General features: G+C 38.4%; 1 protein-coding gene across 7 annotated transcripts in view; it reads right to left on the bottom strand.

Annotated features, from left to right (window-relative positions):
• Positions 1-2,381: 2,381 nt before the first annotated feature.
• The window catches only part of LOC124155560 (protein FAM184A-like), a 369,522-nt gene continuing 353,095 nt past the window's right edge, over positions 2,382-18,808 (bottom strand). For 3 of the 7 annotated variants that reach the window (XM_046529490.1, XM_046529491.1, XM_046529495.1), the window contains 10 exons: positions 17,562-17,753; positions 16,851-17,090; positions 15,751-15,928; positions 14,880-15,044; positions 13,979-14,109; positions 13,520-13,624; positions 11,691-11,764; positions 9,050-9,196; positions 3,782-4,315; positions 2,382-2,557 (listed from right to left, as the gene is read on the bottom strand). In XM_046529490.1, the coding sequence (XP_046385446.1) occupies positions 2,509-2,557; positions 3,782-4,315; positions 9,050-9,196; positions 11,691-11,764; positions 13,520-13,624; positions 13,979-14,109; positions 14,880-15,044; positions 15,751-15,928; positions 16,851-17,090; positions 17,562-17,753 (1,815 nt within the window). In that variant the 3' untranslated portion in view covers positions 2,382-2,508. Of the gene's footprint in view, positions 2,558-3,781; positions 4,316-9,049; positions 9,197-9,979; positions 10,864-11,690; positions 11,765-13,519; positions 13,625-13,727; positions 13,779-13,978; positions 14,110-14,879; positions 15,045-15,750; positions 15,929-16,850; positions 17,091-17,561; positions 17,754-18,808 lie in introns of those variants that run through there. The other 4 variants (XM_046529492.1, XM_046529493.1, XM_046529496.1 and 1 more) reach the window with 4 other exon arrangements.

The raw sequence follows: 18,808 nt of genomic DNA, 5'->3' as shown, positions 1-18,808 counted from the left end.
ATGTTCTCATATCACTATGAAGGATGTATATAGTATCATCTGTTCTATACATTCTGCATGGGCTCTTTGACTGGTTCCCAACCCTACCATCTCCATGAAAGTAACATACATTAACGTCTAATTTTAGATCTGAAATTTTTTAATATGGTAGGTGTACGTGTAAAATGATTAGTATTTATGAATTATTTTTAATGAGTGGTCTGCATGGGCTCTGATAGTTGTGAAGTTAAACAAGCATATCTCAATCCCCTCAGGGAGTCGATGAATTTTGAATGGTGGACGGCATCCCATCCCTCTGGTGATGAATGTTAACGGTTTGCACACACTCCATTGTTTATACAATTGGAATTGGACCAGATGAATGATATGGGAGGAGCTGATAGCAATGGCACAGGGATGGGGGGGGGGGGATTTGGGGGATAAAACCCCCCCCCCAGAGCTGAGAGAAACTTTAAAGTTTTATCCATTTTGCTTAATTTGATTAAAATACTTAATAGAAGAGTGTAAGGATTAATAAGATATCCCACAGAAAGCCATAAAACTCACCATTTGGAACCTCTTATCTTAAAAATTTTCTTGGGGAGGGCCCCCGCACCTCCAGCTTATCCTGGCAGGTATACCACACACCTAAGATCTAGTTGCTCCTAAAACCCCCCTAGCCTTGATTCCTAGCGGCGCCCCTGGCTGATAGGTATACAAATTTGAAGGCGATAAGATGTAAAGATTGTTGGTGGCCCCTACGAAGATAAATTAAAAAGTAATGGTATTAAGTTTCACAATTCTGTTTCATTAAATATGTTTATGTGTCAGTATGATATTATACGTTGTGAAGAATTAAGTACTTCACATCCATTGCCACATGCGTAATCTAATAGCATCCTAAATGTCATTGCTAATAGCGGCCAAAATCCAAAACTAAATGGTTGTTGTGCCTTAAACCTTAATTTCCATTTTTTAATTTTATTTTGGTTTAGGTCGTGCTTCATTTCTTTGTGAAAATGAAAAAAATGTTACCAAATCATTGATATTGTAACGAACATGAACCTTTTAGGACATGCTATAGCAACAACTATACTTGGCGTGGTGTTGTTTACCTGAAGTTGTCAGATATTTTGGTCAATTTTTGGTTCAAAATTAGTTATTTTTTGCAGCTTTGATGTGTTTCAACAACCAAATTCATTTCTTTTGATAAGTTTCTAGAACTTGAGAGGATGTCTTAGATGTATCGGATGCAAGACAATTTACAATACTGACTTATCTTGGTACATATTGGTGCAATATTGATTACGTAGTTTGTCAACAAGTTAAGAACATATGTATATACTCTCTTGCAGCTAAAACGCCTACTGTGGAAATTTTCAAGATCCCTATGTTGAAAAGTCCCATTCTAAATCCTTCCCCTTCCAAATTATTGTTGAAACAAGGAATCCATAGAAATTAATCTACATCACATGATTAGTATTTATGAATTATTAGTCCAGTTGTAGTCATTGAAAAACTTAGAAGAAATACCCTACTTGGAAGATGGACATTTAGTATTTACTCTCTGATAGTATGTTATTAAAGTTTATTAAATTTTAGGAAAAGGCAAAAATGGCTACCAGTCTTAAGTGGACATGATGGGAAAATGCAGTGTTACTCTATTTAATATATGGGTATATTATTACTCGTATGCGTATAGTAAAGGATAAAATATGTAGGAGTTTAGTTGTTTAAAATGAAATAACTTAACCTTCCATTTTCTTGATGTGTACTCCCTAATACTATTGATCCATCATTGTATGCTGAGGCTACGCATGATTAGCTTAAGTTTGCCCAGGAATAGGAAGAGGCAAATGCAAAGGGCTGAAATAGCCTATTTGAATTTTGAAAATGTTTCTGAAGTGTCCTGGCACATATGATCGCCTCTCATCACCTATTGCTCTGCTTTGGGGCCAAATCAGTCGCTAGACTTACTGTATTGGTTGTTTCCTCCAGGGAGGTTAAAGGAAGGTCCTCACTCCCCTACTCAGATATTATATACTGCATATGTATATGCCACTGAAGTAAATGAATTTCATGAAAAACCTAAATGCTCTACAGATCACGTAATGCATGCAATGATGATGCAATGGTCAATGCTAAAGAACTTCGGTAATACCTCCGCTTCATTTTATGTTATTGGCCCACAATGCTAAACAAGCAGATTTCACTCTCTTAAAGAGGTATGTACCACTTATCAGTGTTCAATGCTTCTTTTCCTTGTTATTTGAGTATGCATATTTTATCCATCTTACACTTCTAGAATAAATTTTTCAGAATGAAATGGAACATATGAAACGAATACATGTATGTCATGATTTGGTGACTGAAAAAAAGTTTGAAAAATAAAACACAATGGGTTTATTATAAAGTTTATAACAATTTATTAATAAGTGCACTCTTTTCCAGGGTTTCAAACAGTTCACAATCTTACATAAATAGAATTACTTTGTTTTCATCCAAGCTGGGGCATTGGCATTAGCTGTTTTATCGAAGGGCCAGTGTCTTCAGAATTGATGTTAGGTTCCATTTGGGCCTGCGAATGTTAAATTTAAAAAAATATTGCTCAGTGGAAATCCTGAATTGGTGAAGTTTTTTAAAAGGAGACTTTCTAATCATAATGCATTGAAAAGCTACTATGAAATAAAAATCACAATTTTCACAAGGCATCAATGAAGTCACTACTGCAATATTCTTCGTATAAAATTTTCATATCATTACTTAGGATTAAATTACACATCCCCTCCATTTGTGCATTTTAGTGAAATTGGCCACCATGATTAATTTTCAATCCTAATTGGGATGATAAATATTGCACTTGCTTAACATACTTGAATTCACTTTTGGCAGGCAATGTGAAAGGGCATGATCACGTTTTACATAATGAATTCAAATGGAACACTGTTTTGAACCACTTATTCTGAAATGGTGGGAAACATCATGCAAACTTCATTTTTATGGATTCCATGCATTTTCATCCATACCTATAAGGTGCATGATGCATATTTTGGGGTATAGGGACAGCCAGATGTACCCATGCTGATCTGACTCGCTACTTCACTTTGTAAAGGGCACCTCCGTAGAGGGGCCAAATGAACGGCAGCAAGGAAGGAAAACTTCCCGAGGTACATCTCTCTCACTAGTTTGCCAAATTCATCATTTTAGGAAACTTTCATGTTGATCAAAAAGCACAAAACTCAAATATTAATGCTACTGGGGAGGAGTTGGATCGGGGAGTACGGGGATCTGGGGGTTAAGTACTGAGGTGTTACCGCTTCCCATCTGGGGTTCTACTATCTGGAGGGGGTGATTTGTGGGAGCAATGCATTCTGACTCGACGGGAGATGCTTCCATCGAGTCAGCTAGCATTATGGGCTCTTTACCCTCCACCTCCGCTTTAGAGGGGCCTGATAATTTTGGACCTTGGTCCTGAGACCCAGGAGGACTAGATATTTCTGCCGGAGCATCAACTAGGGGTCTTTGGTCAGTGTTAGGGGCCTGGGTAGTGCTCGGCTCGGATATGTGCAGAGGAGTATCAGTAGGTGGAGATGAAATGGTGGGATCTTGGTAAATATCCAAGCCTTCAGAAGGAGAGTTAGTCTCGGTGATACAGAGTGGCACATTGGAAGACGAAAACTCACGAGTTAATTGAACAGGAGTTGGGGAGTCAAGGGAGGGGGCCACACTAGGTGGCTGGATGAGGGGTGCACAAACAGATGTAACTCTGGGCAAAAAGAAAGCCAAATCCATGGATCGTGACCTATTCTGGTTGGACAGTTGGTCATTGACGTTGTGGGCCGAGGCCTCAATTCCAGGATGTCGGTAGATCCCTCCGGTTGGCCGCATGGACAAAGCGGGGGAACTGCCCCTCCTGGTGGGCATCGGCTGGACGGAAGAAGAAGATTCCTTCAGAGTCACTGCAGGAGTCCTTGGAGCTGGGGCAATGCCGCCAGCACTGGAACCACGGCACATGTTCACTTGGGGTCCATCGTCTACCACCTGAGTGTCCAATCTGCCACTCTTAACGCCCCTTGCGTTTGGCGACACGCCACCGTGCGTACTGTCCAATTTGCACCCCTTCCTCCTTCGGGCAGGGACTTCTATTGGCACATCACTATTACAGTTGGAGTCTCCATCGTACTTGGCAAGTTCCAGCTGAAAGTAGCGCTTCTCTTCGGTGAGGGCGGACATTTCTCGTTCCTTTTCATCCAGGGCCTGCTGGAGGTCGGCGATGAGCTGCACATCCTCGGGTCGGGGCTCTCTCTCTTCATACTTTCGTCTGTATTCCTCCAACCTGTTTAATGACAGTTGAATCATTGAATGAAATGAATACTTATTGGTTCCCTACTCCATCTGTGCCATGAAAAAATGATAATTATTACTGGAATATAAATAATGATCTTGGAAAATATTGATGAAGAAATAAAAATCAAGTAAAGTTTATCTGCAAAATGGATTGTCAAGAGGTTATTTGACCTCTTCAATGACACTATTTTCAATCAGATGTGTGTCACATATTCCAAGTTGTTAAACCTATGTGAGATTGAATTACTTTATCTTTATGGTTAATCAGTCAGTTCTTTTTTACCACTTTAATCACAGAGTAGATGAGTATGAGGAAAGAAATAACACCATAACCCTTTAAGACTTCTAGTCAGTATTTAAAATGTATTTCTTAATTATGTATATCTAAGCTATATCTTCAGCTGCACAAGTGGCTGCCTGTGAGATTTTTCATAATTGTTTGTTATAGATGAAACAGGGACGTACTACATATCTAGTAACCAGAGATGGATTACGGAAGTTGTCCAAGAGAGCTTCACTATTTTCAGGTTGCCTGAGGGTTATACAATGCTTCACAGCAAAACAGGAATTGGGGTGGATATCCTTGAGATAATAGAAAGATATGGCCAAAATATCCAATGCCTATAGTGCTGCAGATTTTGAAACTTGTATTTGAGAACTATGTATATGCTAATGAATTCCTTTTTTCTATTCCCAGGAATAACATGGGGGCACTATAATCTTTTTGGGATTTCCAATGGGTGCGGCTGAGCTTAAAGCCACCGAGTGCGTCCACCGGGTTGCGGATGGTGGGTCGACCTTTAGATATAGAGGTTAGCTGCGAGATAAGCGAGTTCTCTCGTCGAATAAGCAGTCGTGGACAAAAAGCGGCGGTATTCTGAGGGGGTATTGGGCTACCCTTGGGTAAGGTAGGCCATTTAAAAGATACCAAAACCTGTGAAGATACCGTGACTTGGCGACTGGGGGCCGCCAATAATTATGCCTCTCATCACCCGGGGGAGAGGGCAGCAGCTCTTCTTCACATGTGCGAAGGTGGAGACCATACTGGTCGGTACAGCGACACACATTCCACTACGGGCGTGGTAACATTTACTTTAACGGCTGTAGTACAGCGATGTGGAAGGCAAGGGGAAACCACCACATTATCATCCCGAGGAGTCACAGCTACTCCACTCAATTTATATAATGACATGATGGAATTCTCTCGGGTAAAATATTCCGGAGGTAAACTAGTCCCCCATTCGGATCTCCGGGCGGGGACTACTCGAGAGGGTACATCGGTCAAACGAGATAGAATGTTACGGATAGGAACATGGAACGTCAGATCACTTCGTACCTGCGGTAAGCTAGAGAACTTGAAGGTGGAGATGCGAAGAATGAACCTCGATGTATTAGGCATCAGCGAAATGAAGTGGCCCCAGGAAGGAGACTTTTGGAGTGGAAGCTACAGAATGATACACACGGGATCGCTTAATGGTAATGCTGGAGTAGGCATAATGCTTAGAAAGAGCGCCGGGATGCGTGTTAAAAGCTACCTGCAGTTTAATGAAAGGATAGTAATGGTGAAGATAGATACTAAACCCGTAGCTACTGTAGTGGTACAGGTTTACATGCCTACGTCAGATTATGAAGACGAAGAAGTAGAAGATGTCTACCAAGATATAGCGGAAGTTATCAAGCAGGTAAGAGGGGAAGAAAATGTTATTATTTTAGGGGACTGGAACGCTGTCGTCGGCGAAGGTCAAGACGGAATAATAACTGGGAAATATGGGTTGGGTAACCGAAATGAAAGAGGAGAAAGGCTACTTGAATTCTGCACGGAGCACAGGCTAGTGGTTGCCAACACTTTATTCAAAAATCCCCTGCGAAGAAGATACACGTGGAAGATGCCAGGAGACCGTAGAAGATTCCAAATCGACTACATTCTAGTGAAACATAGATTCAGGAACCAGGTGAAGGACTGCAAAAGCTATCCAGGGGCAGATATCGATAGTGACCATAACCTAGTTATGATGAAATGCCACCTTAAATTTAAAAAGTTGAAGAAAGCCGTGAAAAACATATGGCAGGTTGAAAAATTGAGGGAGGTTCAGCATCAACTGGCTTTTAAAGAGGCTGTAGAAAATAAAATAGGGGAGGATCCGACCAACAAACCAATGGAAGAGAGTTGGAAAACCATTAGAAGTGGTCTGCAGGCGGCAGCTGAGGAAGTTCTTGGTAAAAGAAGAGTCGTTATGAAAAAACCATGGATCACGCAGGAATTATTAGATCTCATTGAAGAAAGAAGAAAATACAAGGCTGCGAAAACAGAGGAAGGACAGAATCGTTACAAGAGGATAAGGAACGAAATATGTCATAAAGCGCGGAAGGCTAGAGAAACGTGGATGAAAAGCATTTGCGAAGACGTGCAAAACAATCTTAAACATGGAAAAGTAGAGGCCGCTTATAGGATAGTGAGGAACCACTTTAAGGAAAGGGGCGTAAGATGTAATACCCTTAGGGACAAAAACGGAGAACTATTGATTGAAAACGAAGAAAAAGGGAAGAGATGGAAGGAATATCTGGAAGATTTGTACAAAGGAAGTCGCCTCAGAACGAATGCTATCGAAAACGAGAGGGAAGTGGATGCCGATGACATGGGAGCCCCAATTTTAAGATCGGAATTTGATGCGGCTGTAAGAGACCTCAGGATAAATAAAGCGTCTGGCATTGATGACATTCCTGCAGAACTAATCAAAAATTCAGGAGAGAAGACGTTGAGCCAGCTATACAAAATCATTAGTGAAATGTATACGACAGGTGAGATACCAAAGGATTTCGAGAGGAACATTATAATCCCTATTCCTAAGAAGAAACGAGCGGAGAAGTGCAAAGATTTTAGGACCATAAGCCTTACTACACATGCATCAAAGATACTGACAAGGATCATCTATAGAAGAATAGAACGAAAAGCAGAAGAGTACTTGGATGAGGACCAATTTGGATTCAGGAAAAACAAAGGCACAATGGAAGCAATGTTGGCCCTAAGACTGCTCATAGAAAAGAGAATGGAAAAGAACAAGCCAACATTCGTTGCGTTTGTGGACTTAGAGAAAGCATTTGATAACGTGGATTGGAGCACAATGCTTGGAATCCTAAAGGAAATTGGGGTTCTTTATAATGACAGAAGAATCATCCACAGTTTATACAAAAACCAAATAGCCGTGATAAAATCAGGGCCCAGCTGTGAAGAAGCAAGAATTAAGAAAGGAGTGCGACAAGGCTGTACATTGTCACCCGTAATTTTCAACGTTTACATTGAAAAAGCCATTAAGGAAATCAAAGAAAAGGCATTGGGAGTGAATATCCATGGAGAAAAAATAAGCATGCTAAGATTTGCCGATGACATAGCCGTTATAGCAGAAACAGAGAAGGATTTGAAAAATATTCTGGTTAATATGGGTAGGGTAATGAGTAGATATCAACTGAAAATAAGCACGAAGAAAACCAAGATCTTAGTATGCAGCAGAAGAGAAGAAGTCAAGACCAACATTAAAATAGGGAGGCAAAAACTGATAGAAGTGGATGAATTCTGTTATTTGGGAAGCAAGATAACTAGTGACGGGAGAAGCAAGAAAGAAATTATCAGCAGAATAGCCCAGGCGAAGAGAGCATTCCACCAAAAGAGAGACCTGCTTACAGCGGGAAACTTAAATATGGATGTAAAGAAACAATTTATAAGAACCTACATCTGGAGTATGCTCCTAAACGGAAGTGAGGCATGGACAATGACCGCAGCGGAGAAAGCAAGGATAGAGGCCTTTGAAATGTGGTGCTGCAGAAGAATGATGAAAATCAAATGGATCGACCGAGTTAGTAACGAGGAAGTCCTAAGAAGGGTAGGAGAGAAGAGAAGCCTCATGAAAACCTTAATAAGAAGACGGAACAACCTTATAGGCCACATATTGATACATGATGGCCTGATGAAGACAATCGTCGAAGGACAGGTGGAAGGCAAGAATGGAAAAGGAAGACCTCGAACAAAATATATGGAACAAGTAAAGAGAGATGTGAAAGAGAAGAAATACGTAGGAGTGAAAAGATTAGCTGATAGGAGAACTGAGTGGAGAGCTGCGTCAAACCAATCCTAGGATTGTTGACCAGTGATGATGATGATGATGAAGGTTCTCCATGTGTGCCAACACTTTGATGACTCACATCTTGCATGTCATGTCATTATCTGTAAAAAAGTTAGTGAACATTGAGAACCTCCCCTGGTGGAAATCCCAAGCAAATTTTACTACAATTGGTTCCTGGGTAAGCTGAACATCTTAACTATTGGGTTTTTGGTCTCTATCAACCTAATCCATCTATCTGTGAGTGCCATTTTTTAAATAAAACTTTTGAAAAACATTTTTCCATTCCCAGATATATCAGGGTGGCAATTAAATCTTTTTGGAATCTATTCGGGTGAGTTTCTTCATGTTCACCAACTTTTCAGCATACAACTCTTGCATAATTTTGTCATCATTTGACACAGCATGGGAATCTTACCCGCTAGAAATCCCAAGAAGATTTCACTTGCATCCTGCCCAGAAAAGTCCAAGTCTTAACAGGGGGCATTTGCTCTCCATCAACCCCTTGAACCTGAATCTACCCCAGCATGTGCTGTGAGTGGCATACCTTTCTTTGTGTTTTTTTATTAAATAATGCTTTTGGCATGCATGGATGGCTTTGGACTCACATTTGGCAGAGGGAAGCTGCTTTCCGCTGAAAGGCGTCTCTCATCAGCTGCACTTCCTTCCTCCACTTGGAGGCCTCATCCGAGTGCGCCTTCCTCACGGCCTCCAAGTCCTTGAGCCGCTGGGCTTCGAGCTGCGCCTCCCTCTCCCTGGTCATGCAGTGGCGCCAATTTGTGAGATGGGAGGACAGGCGTGGCAGAGGGGGAGGGGAAGAGGTGAGGGACGGCAGTTGAGAGTTGAGGTGAGTGCAAAGAGTATTGTGTTTGGTGGGGAGAGAACAAAGCTTCCAAGTTAACGTAGAACAAAGGAAGCGTAGAGGATAGAGTTAGCAAGGAAGGGGAGGAAGAAGGGATGGATGCTCTCACGATCAGTAACAGTGAATACCTAACCCATTCATCTCAATTATGAAGTAATTTTTTTCCTTATTATAATGATTCATTGCTCCCTCTACTCTTTCACGTTCTTATTAAAGTATCCATATTAATTCTTTTCTCTTACCTAACAGAATGGGTTCCTATCCACCCTACCCCTTATCCCAAACTCTACTGGTAACTTATCAACTATCTTGTTCTTGGTGTAGCCAATTCTAAATTTTGATTTTCCCTCCCAGAATACATACAAAATCATGCCAAGTATCTTTGCATGATTTATCTCCCATATTAGATATTGTTCATTGGCATGCCTGATACATCACTCCTTGAAAATTTTTATGGTATGCACTTGGGAAAATCCATTTTAGTTTCAGGAAGAGGTGAATGAAAGAATAATGCAGTAGAAATTATTATGAAAAGGTCCAATTGAATCACTGGAAAAACTGATTGTTTTTCAGAGTTCTCTCGCCATTTATGGCCTTATATGTAAATGCCTACAATTAGCTATTCTGCCATGTAATGGAACTGAAAATTGTGTAACTGCAGATTTTATCTTGTATATATTTTTGTGTGCTCAATAATTTTAATGCTTTACAATGCACTTGATTACAGAAGTTTATGAAATACCTTTTTTAATAGTTTTATTTAAATATGTATTTTGACAATGATGCAGAGTAAAAAAGTGTCACATTGAGACATGATCAAGCATAATTTTAATATTGCTAAGCCATCCAATCAATAGTGGAGGGTTAGCTATCACAGACATTATCCATAAAAATTGTGAACTGCTTAAAGCTGTAAATATTTAGTTTGAATCTTTTTTTTTATATTTTATTTTTATCTAAAAAATTAACAAATGCTTACAAATATGCTGAAAAAAATCAATAGAAAAAGACTCTCATCTTAAAAAATAAGAAAACATGGAAATAAGAAATCATAATTGCCAACAGGCATTTTTATTAAAAATATCGGCTCATATGCAAATATTCTGCCTCGCAAAGGAAAGATTTTGGCTTTAATAATCAAACAAACTACAGTAATAATGCTTTCTTTGTCTACTAAACTTATGACTAATCCAAGTACGATTACAGGATCCTGATATGACTACAGGATACAAAAATGACAAGTTTTTGGATTAAAAAAAATTATCAATGAAGACGGTTATTCTATTCATTGCATTAACCTGACACTCATAAAGCCTGCACGCTGACTATGTAATTCTAGGTAAAAGCCAAAGCTTGTGAGATTTTCATCTCTCATTTGGAGGCAGCTTTCATATTCACAGACCTTTGTAAAGGAACAATGCAAAAGCTATGAGCAAGGAGGACATGGTAATGCTGGCCGACCCTGAGAGCATCCATGCTAGGAAAGGCAGGACTAGGAATGAACAGGTGGTGGCTGGGGACAGCCGGACGGTGTTGCCTACGCCACTGCTCGGACAGCCGCTGACAACAGAGACATTGGACCACAAACAATTGTCCGGCATATTCACTTGGGATATGGTACATGTTACTGGGCTGATATGATATAGCCTTTTCTCAGCTTTAATAGTTTTCCCAGATTTATATTTCATTTGTGCAGTGGGTAGTAATTTTTGATGAATATGTCCGCAGACAGGAAATCCTTATGGCATTCAAAGTTTGTCAGAAAATATCTCTGAAATCGGTTTCTCGATTGTAATAGGCAATCACCAATGAGGAGGAGAATTGCTGAGGGCTGGACTAAGAGATGCTTAGTATTTATTGAGGAAAACTCTTCACAGGTTAAAAGTTGTACTCTTACCAAATGCAGGTTGTCTGAGATAATCTAAAAACTAGTTTTGGAGATGTTTTCCGTCCAACTTGGATCAGTATTAGGATTTCCTATCTTTGGACTAATTCATTTAAGCCTATTATTAGCCCAACTTAATTATTCCAATAATACTGATAGCAATCATTATTTGATCTACAAAAGTTGATGAGGCTTATGTGAATAATTAAAAATGAGACCAATGGGATGTGTGCACACCTCATTTGCAATTCAAAAGCACAAAATTGCATTAGAAGAAAACGATTTAATATTTTCTACCACCTTTAAAAAGAGTCCATAAAAAGCACCATTGGTTTCTAAATATATTGATTTCAGTATCAGAAAGCTCGAATATTTTGATATCATGAGACGTTTTTAGCTTTGTACATTTTTAAGCACAAGTTAAGTTTTACTTAAATATGTAAATATATCTTAGATTATCAAAATGTGTCATGCAAGCAAAATAGCTAGCAAGTTCACTGACCTAAGGGTATTTTCTGCTTCATTCGCGAATTTCTCCATTTCTTTGCTTTGGGTATTCAGTTCTTCATTCAGAACCTGTAGGAAAGTGAAATATGTTAATATTTACTGATTTAACTTATTAATACAAAGTATGTAATGAAAACTAATTAATTGGATCTCACATCAATTTTATTTTCATGCTTAAAAAATTTACTTAAGGATAATCAACTAAAGATACCTAAAAAAGTATTTATATTAAAGTATGATCATGAATCTCATTCTGCCAAAATTTGTAATATGTATTATTATTCATAGTAGTATCAATTGTTCTGGTTCCTGATTTTTAAATTAGATTCTGTAGGTGATATTTTATGAAACAATTCCAGCAAGTAATTAGGATGCTTGTAGTCAAATAAGCAATACAAAGACACCCTCAGGGAGACAGTGAGTCAACCAAATTACGTAATAGGTATAGGAGATAATGCGATATTTTTGGTGAGATCAAAAATGAATGTGGCACACGCACTAATCAATCTCTGAAGTTTCATACTTAGCTTATCATTAATGCCATAACACACCAAATAAGAGTAATCCTAGTTATGAAATATTGGGGAAGATACCAGTTGCTTTATGACGGATGTGGGTATCAAATATTCATGCACATTAAGTGCAGAGGACCTGCTGGACTGATGCCAGAGAATTTTCTGGGGGGTAATAGGAGGAGGTACTGCACTCAGGGGGGGTTCATTTAAAAGGGTGCAGCTAAGACCGTTTCTATGAAACATTTTGGGGAGGTTTGAACACCATGACCCCCACTTGCTATATAGCCTTTATCTGTGGTGATGGAGAGCTAAGCCAAAGTGGACAAACAAATGGGATAGATCAGTGGCGTAACTATGGGGGTGGGGGATGGAGTGGGATATCTTCCCTTCCAAAGCCTCAGGGAAATAAAAAGAATATTTAAAACTATTGTCTAGTTTTGCCGCGTAATAAATGAATCTGCTTAACCCTTTTACTGCCACCCTGCTGATGCTGGTTGAGCAAAAACTGCCAGGGGCAGATTTATTGGCCCTAATTATTTGACTTATTTTCGTGATTGTGGTCTTTTCAACGGCTGTAATTTTAGTAAACCCTCATAATCTATGTATGGTTATAAGATATAAATATATCTTAAGTATTGGGAAAAAATCTCGATGTATCATATAAAATTAAATATGTAGCTGAAAATTTAAAAAATTTGAAATGTTGCAAATTTCGGAAAATAGGCTTGGCAGTCTTCGCACATCACCCCTGAAATGGGCTGGCAGTAAAATGGTTAATATTAAAGATCATTTATTAATATCATGGCAGTGAGATGAGTCACTGACTAAGGAGTCAGGGAGGGTGTGAGCACCCTGCGTGACACTCCCCGCCAGGTCCCCCTTTCCCTCCCAAAGCATATTCCTAGTTACGCCACTGGGATTGATTGTCTATTCATCATCATTTTGCTATTGATTTTTATTTTTGTTTTTCTGCCATGGCTTATCTTTATATTTTCTGACCAATCCATAGAAATTTTCAAATCAGGGTGTGAGAAGAGGAGAAACAAGAGAGTAAAAGGGGGTCAGAAAACGAGAATAGGGGTGTAAGAGTGGCGGGTGAGCAAGGGAACAGATCAATAAGTTGTGCTCCAATGAACAGTCACTCAAACAATGGATAATCATCTCTGTACTGAACATTGCATTCTTTTCTTAGGACTGTTAACATGCCCTTCCATAAATTAGATAACATAGGTCCCATTCAAACCAATTACATACATTAATTTTCGTACATATGTTACTTTTACGTACTTCTATGACTCATATTCCTTACCTGAATACCACCTTGAAGAGCGTCTACATTCCCCTGCAAATCATTAATTACTTTACTCTTGCTGTCCAGCTCTCCTTTTAATGTGTTAACCATCTTGAGAAGATGCTGTTTGTCAAAGCAAAAGAAATAAAAGCATGAGATACTGAGCAAGTCCATAAAAATAGCCATTCATTAATGCATGTGTACATCAAAATGGTTATTTCACGATTAGCATACATGCCTTTTGTGCCGGTGTTGTATAACAATTGCCAGGTTATATCTAGCAAGTTATATCCATCATGAAGCATTGCAAAAACAGATGAATACAAGATCAGTTCGTATTTCAAGGGAGGGGTATATTTTTAGTTAAAGTAAACACCTATACTAATGAGGAATACTACATAAAAATTATCTCTTTACTATAATTTTTTTAAATTGTTAGTAATTTAACATACATATTTATCTGCAGCTGTCACTCACCTCACTTTCTTGTGCAGAAGGAGTGGAATTTTGCATCTCTTCTTTCAAATGCTCCAACTGCACTAGGAACTTTTTCTCCACAGCCATAACTGCTTTTTCTTTCTCATCAGTTAGTCTTTTCCAAAGTGTGTCTGTAAAGATCAATGTGAAAGTTGCATTTTAAAACTATAAATATATCTTGCTGTGGCGAAAGATTCATGGAGGGGAGGGGTGAGGGTTGAAGTCTCATTGGGCGAAATGTACTCTAGAAAAAAAAAGAAAATCAAACTTTTTTGAGGGTGCAACTTGGTTCAAGAATGCTCTTAGTTATATTTTCTAGGGATTGCATTTACCTACTACATATAATGAATCAAAATATAAATTATGTAGTTAATATATTTGGCCTGTAGTTTATACTTTTGATACATTAAAATCGGAAGCAATATGTACTTTTAAAAATAGGAAAAAATCACCAACGCACACAGCTGGGTAGCAGCAGCCTGTGTTTTTATTCAAAAGTCTATTTTATCAAAATATTTGTGTGAAATTGCTATTTTTCAGCTCCAGTTGTTCATCTGAAACATCAATTCAATCTGAAAGGGGAGGCCTCTCAACCAAGCGTTTGGTTTATTTCTTCCCTGGGATGCCCAGTCCCCCAATACTGATGGCACATTCCTCCCCAAAAGCAACAGTGACAGTACATTTATTGTATTCCCCTCCATCGACAGTATATTACATGGGTTCAACAATTCTCCTAAAATATTTAATATCCCATACATAATTCCCCTTTGTAGGTTCCCACCAGACCCAGTTTATATGGTCAAAATTGTCATTCATCACAGTCTTGTTACCCTCATGCCTCTGAAATACAAGCAAGTTCCTCGATCTCGTTGAGGGGCAATAAGAGGTATCAGTTACCTACCTATTTTGATTTTGTATTCATCGTGCACTGCTTCAACCTTCTTCTGTGCATCCCTTTCCATCTGTTCCTTCACTAACTCAAGAGTGGTTCTGGTGGAGCTTAGCTGCATCTGCCATGTTTGCTCCACAGCTGCAATGCGTTGTTCAGCCTCAAGGTTCAGCTTATCTGTAATGTCAAGTTGACTCATTAAATAGTTGATTTTAGATAGTGAGTTGCAAACAAAGGAACAAGTTCGTTGTTTGCAGAAAGCTTCTCATAGTTAACTTTAATGCAGGTTCATTAAGAACAAAAAATTATGAATAATTACTACAGTTGGTTAAGTTATGAGGCTGAAGGGAGGAAGAGTAGAAAGTTATTATTTGATTTTGACGAGACTTCACCTGAGATCCTCAAAACTTGTGCAGGATGAGTTTATGGGAATGGAGCGCTTTATGCAAGACATGGCTTTAATTAAAGTTTTAAGGCAATGATAGGTTAAAATTTGATTATTCCGTTACACAGATGATTTAATATTAAATTTGGATTCAATGAATGGTTTGGTTGGGCTGAATAGACTTTATTATATTTTGCATGGATGTTCATGATACAACAGTACAGTTTCAATCACCATGCATATTTATCCAAACAAATAACCACTGTAGAATGTGAATATTGGGAAGTCTAATTGATCCACTTTTTTGGTGATACATAGTATGCTATGATTAAGGACACCAATTTGAGGGAAAGAGTGAAATACTTTTATGTTGAACTCATGAAATTTCCTTTACTTAAAAAACTGCCCGATTACTGACCAAATTATGAAGTTGATACATATAAATGTACAAAGATTATTCCATCCAGTGATGATTGATTCTTTCAAATTGTTACTCACCAATTTCCTTGTGATGTTTGCCGTTTAAAATTTCGATTTGATCCTGATATGACATATCTAGTTTGTCCAACTTACGACGAAGCTCAAAAATATCTCTGTCGGAGTTAATTTGGGCTTTCTCCAGTTCCCTCTTCCAACTTCCCTCTTTGCTTTCCAAATTGGCTTTGAGATTTGAAATCTGTATTAAAAAGCAAGAAAATTAATATAAGCATCCAGATTGAACTGTCACCTTTCTTGAATTTAATTTTTCATGCTCATTTGACTTCAATCTTCCCCAGTGTAATATCAAAAAATCAATCTTATTGAAGCCGTAGCCACAAGTTTTTTGATGAGGTTCATTAGGAAAGTACACACACATTACTGTGTCTCACAAAAATTTGGAAAGGTTTGAATCTCCAAGCTCCCCAATTGCAATAGCCGTGAATTTAATTTATGAACTACATATGTACATGCATAGGAGTTGAAAATGAAAATCAGGGTAGACTCAGAGCCACCATAAGTGAGTGATAAGAAAGGATTGCTGTTTCCTTTACGGAATGTGTAGTTGATAAAAATGGATTGATTACTGTTAAGTAATGGCACTCAATTATAGTCGCCTGAAGGAAAATGCAATTATTTATCAATACTTAGATTACAAACAGATAACTTTAAAGGGGCAAGATAGATAGGTAAAAGTCTTGATTATTTTCAGATTGAATTATCAAAAACTGTAGCAAAAAGGTGTTATCGTTGCCATGCATTATCTTTGAGAGTGAAAAATTTTCCTGTGTGCCTAAGAAGTATGGCCTCTAAAATGTGGACTTTCACTTTGCAAAATGACAAAATTTGTATGGATGTATTTTGAACGGATAGAAAAGTAAATATCCAAAGGTAATCTTGCGAAAACATATAATTCATGTTTCTTATGGCTGTTTTTTGATGATCATATGAATGAGTAATGACATAGTTACTCATAGTAATAATTACATGAAGTAATTTTTGAGAGGGATATGAGTAAAATTAATTAATCAAGAAGAAAATCGTAAAATTGAATTATTGTCTAATAAGTAAGTGTAATTGGTAATTAAATACATCATTGTTCTCAATCAGTAGGCTGTTACCTCATCGAGTGCCTCCTTGAGTTTCCTCTCCAGTTCCCGCCTCTCAACTCTTGCCTTGGCTGTCGCTGCCTCCTCCAGCTCCCTCTTCTCCTCTGCATAGTCTCGCTCCAATTCATTCCTCAGTCTCGTCAGTTCCTTCTTTAGCTTGTCCTCCCACGAAGAATTCAGCTCATTCCTCAGGGCTGCCAGGCGATTGGACCACGACCTCTCCACATCAGAGATTTTTTTGGTGTGAGCAATCTAAGAAGGAAAGAAATGTGGTAATTATGTATTTGATGAAATATTGTGAACTTGTGCAATGAAAGTTTCCTGGAAATACTGAAAGAATTTCATGGTATAGAATCATGTACGTAGTTGTGGGATTGATGAAAGGGCTTGAAGATAATCTAAAAAAATTCTGTTCCTCAGAATGCTTAACTAGTTAAAAAATTTAATTTATATGATCATTTTTCACCCAATTACCATCCAAGGGCATCACTTATATGCAAGGCAATTGGCACTCAATTAAAAACTCATAACGTTATTGATCACCATGCATGATCAATGGGCAGAATTCTGGTTTGCCTTTGAAAGCTGTGCTGGAGAGTCGCGCAACCCTTCTCAGGATCCAGTGCGTACACCTTTGTCCATCACAGGTTTTAAGCCACTTCATAATTAATCATCAATTACAGATAGATATCGCTGAGAGGTGCACATCAATTTATGTTGTACCTCTGTGTTGATTGCGTTGTTCTTCTCCCTCTCCAGGAGTTTACTCAGCTTAGACACTTCTTCCTGTAGGATCTTCTCGCTCACTTGAAGGCTCTCAATTTGCCTGGATCCCTGGCGGAGAGACCTCTGTTGCTCGTGGGTCACACCTCGGAGCTGCGCCAACTCAGCCTCTTGCGTCTTCAGAGAGGCAAGCTGTCAAGGCATGACAAAAAGTCTGTCAATCCATATATGTCCTTATGAGAACAGAAATGCCAATAGTTGTCACACAATCCATTGTTATTGCTTTTAAGGACATGCCATGCATGTACAGATGGTAAGTAGGTAAACTAAGGAATTTCATGCTAAAAAATGCCAAAATAGTTTCAGGTTCTCTAGGGTTCCTAGGGGTGCCTTTGTTCAGCAATGCCAACACTGATGGCAAGTGCAACCAGCGATGAACTCTGGTAGTTCATTGTCTGTGATGGCACTAGCTATGTATCAGTGTCAATGTTTTTTAATGCTCAGCAGAAGGGGATGAAGCAGCAGAAGGAGGGGACCAAGGGGTCCAGGTCCCCAAGAGAGCAAGGAAAATAGAGAAAATTAGTGCTTTACTCTGACTTTGTTTTATTAATCATGATCGAGGGTATGACTCTTGCATGTGACACTCTGTTTTATGATTTGTTATTATTTCTACATTTGCTTGTTACTAACATTAGTCTTCCTGGTGCAATGGAGCTAACAGCTCAGCCTACACCAATTAGAGTATTGTTACAAGTTTTCCCCAAGAATATTATCAATAGCAGACACTTTGTTACTTCCACAAAATATTTATAAAAATTATATTTTTATGACCAGTTTCGGCTGTTACACCATTATCAAATACAGAAAATATCAGAATTTAAAAAAAGTTTGATACTGGTGTAACAGCCGAAACCGGTCATAAAATAGAAATTTTTATATATATTTTTTGAAAGTAACAAAGTGTCTGTTATTGATAATATGGAGGTCTTCCACCATGTACAAGCTTCAAGTTTTGATTTAATTTTCCCAAGAAATCAATATACTATTAAATTGTATTGATAATTATTATCATTCGTATTTATGCAATAATAAAACACTACGGGGTGTACCCATTTAAAACAAGTTAATCTTGGGGCCAAACATATCTTTAGAGCTGGTAATGGTAGTCCCCTCAGGAGAAAACATAATAGAGGGAGCCTGGCCCACCCCTTTCGAAATGAGGATATTTATATATGCCAGCTTCACAC

The sequence above is a fragment of the Ischnura elegans genome, chromosome 3 (assembly GCF_921293095.1).
Source record: "Ischnura elegans chromosome 3, ioIscEleg1.1, whole genome shotgun sequence".
NCBI lineage: Eukaryota > Metazoa > Arthropoda > Insecta > Odonata > Coenagrionidae > Ischnura > Ischnura elegans.
The sequence above is the reverse complement of the archived record's forward strand: the minus strand, read 5'-3'. Positions and strand labels throughout refer to the sequence as shown.